This window comes from Castanea sativa, chromosome 8 (assembly GCF_040712315.1).
Source record: "Castanea sativa cultivar Marrone di Chiusa Pesio chromosome 8, ASM4071231v1".
NCBI classification, from domain to species: domain Eukaryota; kingdom Viridiplantae; phylum Streptophyta; class Magnoliopsida; order Fagales; family Fagaceae; genus Castanea; species Castanea sativa.
The window spans coordinates 37,546,855-37,550,806 of NC_134020.1; the positions used below are offsets into that span (position 1 = coordinate 37,546,855).

The 3,952-nt window shown below is 32.6% G+C and overlaps 1 protein-coding gene across 1 annotated transcript; it reads right to left on the reverse strand.

Moving 5' to 3' along the window:
- Window positions 1-271: 271 nt before the first annotated feature.
- Window positions 272-3,701, reverse strand: LOC142606685 (aluminum-activated malate transporter 8-like). The gene is made up of 6 exons (XM_075778021.1): window positions 3,428-3,701; window positions 3,166-3,306; window positions 2,701-2,973; window positions 2,181-2,293; window positions 1,905-2,048; window positions 272-613 (listed from the first exon to the last, which is right to left on the reverse strand). The coding sequence occupies exons 1-6, from the start codon at window positions 3,699-3,701 to the stop codon at window positions 272-274; spliced, it is 1,287 nt and encodes a 428-aa protein (XP_075634136.1).
- Window positions 3,702-3,952: the final 251 nt, after the last annotated feature.

Genomic DNA, 3,952 nt, shown 5'->3' on the forward strand with positions numbered 1-3,952 from the left:
TAGATTAAGCATTATCAGTAACCATCCATTTATCTTTAACTTCTTAAGTTTTTAGTATCATTATTATAATAATAGTAACACTCCCCTCTAGATGATCATTTTGCTGCTGAAGGATTAGATCTAGCTTCTTATACTTTCACACGCCAATATTATTCTTGTAGCTGAGCTGGACTTAGTAGAAAAATCCACTACCTACAACAAATTGGATATGAACCATCGGAAAGTGGCAGCAATATTGTTCTCCGATCGATGGAGCACATATATATGGTTGTTATGGTGACACTCTTGTGGCCGGAGTCTTGAAATGTGCAAGGGAGGCTAATTCATGAACTGCATCGGCAATCTTCACGATGCATGGTACAACATCCATTAGAGTTAAAGCAACTTCTGCAGATGGTATAATATCTTGGAGATTAGCATCTTTCAAATGGTATGTATCAAGCAAGAATTTCAGGTTTGCAGTAGCGGTTTTTAAGTTTTCAATGTGGGCATTAACTGATGTTGATTGGTTCATTTTTTTGACTGCTGATGCTAACTCCCTAAGAGCTTTCCCAGATTCTGAGCAGATTTTTGTGCTTGGATCTTGAATTTTGCTTCCGAACTCATCGAGCGCCTGTGAGGATGGCAAATCATTGGTCAGTGAATTAACTCTACTTCAAGAGTCAGGATTAAAACTTATTGAGCGACTGTGAGGATACCGCTTATTTGCTGAAAATTGAAAATTTATTGCTAAAAATATTGTAGTAAAATATTTTTTAAAAAACAAAATACTGTTTACGAACATTGTTCACGCATTTTTCTGCTTTGGCTGGTCCTTGAACAATGCCATGGAACCAACCAAAAAAATACAAACCTAGCTTCAACACAGACATAATGCTAAACAAACGCACACTATTTGAGTTTTTTCTAAAGATAATTATAGATTGCTGATAACCTCACAACTCCTTAACACTTTGTGCATAAAAATGTGTCAATTCAGTTACAAAGCCCTTTAAAGTAAGTAAATATTAACTGATAAAGCATTTTAATTATTAAATAATTATTTAATTTATTTAAAAATTTTAATTTTCATCAGGGGCCTTTAAAATAAACAAAAATATATAATTAAAGAATAGAAATAAATATATAATTATCATTTCGTAAATTTGATATGATACATGACGCCTAACAAAACAATCAACAATAGTTCATCGTCATATAACAAATTTGATAATATATTATGATGACTTTAACAGATAGGCGAATAAAAATAACTATAAATAAGTTAACAATATAAGTTTACTCCTGAGACAAAGTTATAGAATTTAGAAACTTACATATTATAAACTTGAGTGATTCAAAAATATAAATTGATCGAAAATAATAAGTCATTGCATAAAAGAGTGATTGACTTGCATGGAAAAATTAATCATCATTACAAATCATAAAGAAATATGACACAACACCAAAAGAATAATATAATTTTTACACTATTTGGAATATATGTGAACTTATTTGTAATGTAATATTAAGGTACTGATATTGAAAATTGAAATACACTAATAAAAGACGAAGGGAAATAATTTTTGGTTTTTTTTTTTTTTGGACGGAGGGGATCTTTAAATGGTCTACTCCTGCCCTCCGATCCACCCTTGTGTAAGGGACATTCAGGGTTCGAAAACAAAAACAAAAAAAAAAATATATATATATATATATATATATATATATATATATATATATATATATATCATATGTATTTATACGTGTGTGAGTAAGCACTTTAGCAAAAAAAAAAAAAAAGAAAAAAAAGAAGAAGAGTATAGACAATTGTTGTCTACATAGTCTTTGCAGAAGTGTGTTCTATATATGCATATGACTTGTGTGAATCAAATCATCTATTTAGAATTTGAGTAGTGCTGATTTACTTGGATCTTAGAGTTAAGGTAGTTGTTAAGAGCGTCAATTTTGCAAGCGCATTGCTGAGTTAAGGTTCCAATTTTAACGTATTGTTTCCAAGGATGACGGAACCCAAAGCGATAGTGCCACAGTTCCCATCTTGCTAGATTAGCCTGAAAATTAAAAAATAATTACAAAAAATTTAAGAAGAAAAATTCAAGTAGCCATGGAATTCAAATAACTCTTTTTTCTTTTCTTTTTTTGAGGTGTAAACAAGAGAATTAGGGGGACAATTTTATACTAACCATAGTTTCTTCGGTGTTTTTTGAAGTGAGAAGACTTTTATATCCTTGAAGAAATGGTTTGTCACTCAAGGGTTGCCCATCCTCTGATATTTTGAAGTATTCACCACTAAATCCTGTAAGTTTGTATTGGTCAATATTGAGAAATTAAATTAAAAGAGAAGAAAAAAAAAAAAAAAAAAAGAAAGAACGGAAAGGAATTATATACTAAGGACACTAACATGACATGGGACATAGTTACAAGGAATTCTTGAAAAATTAGGACATGAGTTAGCATACAAAAAATAATTAAGAGGCATATTTTGTTTCAATCTTCAAAAACATAAATATGGTTTTTCCTCCCAATACATTATATATGGACGCATATATGAGTGTTATGTTCTTGACATATCGGAAACGGATGTCCAACACAAATATGATTAGAGTTATGGGGTGTTCATGATTTTTATATATGGGGCATGAAAGTTTCATATTTATTTCTCTCTCTCTCTCTATATATATATGGAGCATAAAATATATATACCTTGTAAGAAATTCCCAAGCTTTTCAATGTTGTTAGCTACCAAATTTTGAAGTTCCTCTCCAATCCAAACGGGACGTATACAGATGCATGTAGCAATGGCGATAAAGCTACCCACAATGATTGTGGTTACCCTTTGATGGGCCATGCGTAGCACCTTATCTTCTCGGTAACTCGAAACAGATACTAAGGAGAAAGTCAATATGAATATGAGCAGCCCGTAGTCATACCTTGTCTTCATTGTGGGAAAGAATCTTACAAATGTTACTGCTGCAGCTGCATGCATAACAAATCTAATCATGAGTTTGGGAATTTTGAACTATAACTTTAAAAGGTTCGGGAGTATTAAGGTAACTGTTAACAATTTTATATAAAAAAAATTGTGACACTACTTTTTTGAAAAATATAAAAAGGCATAAAAAAAATTATTAGAATATATATTAGAATTAGCTAGCTCTAGCATGTTACCTATCATAGCGACGAAGAATCCAAGTACAATGGGCTCTCCTTTCTCACCAGCGAGAGTTGCTAGGTAATGAACTCCAAAACCTAGAGCACCAGCTGAAAACGTTGCTAGCATCCTGTTTAAGCCTTTTCCCAGAGTTGCTCCTATAGAAGATTGGGAAAAAAAAAAAAAAAACGTTGCCAATTGTTAGTTCCAATTCTGAAGCTGTTATACCATAAAAAATTGGTTTATATATCATGGTAATTAAATAAGTTCCATGCTTACCAACAGAAAACTCAAAGACAAGAACGACTGTCATGACAGCCCATATTAAATTTTCGCCAATACGATCATAGAGTGGTTGAATGTAGTAGAATAAGGAAACCAATGTGAGAGCCAGTCCTACTTTTAGCGAATGGACAATTCTCCTTGGATCATCTTGTCCCAGTTTCTTAATCTTCTCTGCCACTTCGACAATCTTATTAGCCAATAACTTGTGCCATCCACATGCACGAGTGAAAGGTCCAGCATTTTCGATACTTGGAGCAGCAATATTCATTGCTTTGGATTGAAAATGCAAGATTGCAATGGATGCGAGAGAAGAGTAAAAAGAGAGAAGGGTTTGGATCTATGATGTTTAGTAAAAATGTCTATTTATACGTGATAAATGTTGAATGGAACTTTATCGTACGATTTTCGTGAACAACGTGAAAAATATACCCCAAAATGGGAAGGGGATATGGCGTGGTGGGCGGTGGTTCTACGAAGCTATAATTGGTCCTGACGTCCAACCATTGGATAAAAAACGGT

What these genes read in the sequence shown, in the direction of transcription:
- LOC142606685 (XM_075778021.1), bottom strand. Translation starts at nt 3,701, where the DNA reads ATGAATATTGCTGCTCCAAGTATCGAAAATGCTGGACCTTTCACTCGT. An exon ending in AAAACACCGAAGAAACTATG is followed by an intron (nt 2,049 to 2,180) that starts GTTAGTATAAAA and finishes TTTAATTTTCAG; the next exon opens with GCTAATCTAGCAAGATGGGA. An exon ending in ACCTTAACTCTAAGATCCAA is followed by an intron (nt 614 to 1,904) that starts GTAAATCAGCAC and finishes CCATCCTCACAG; the next exon opens with GCGCTCGATGAGTTCGGAAG.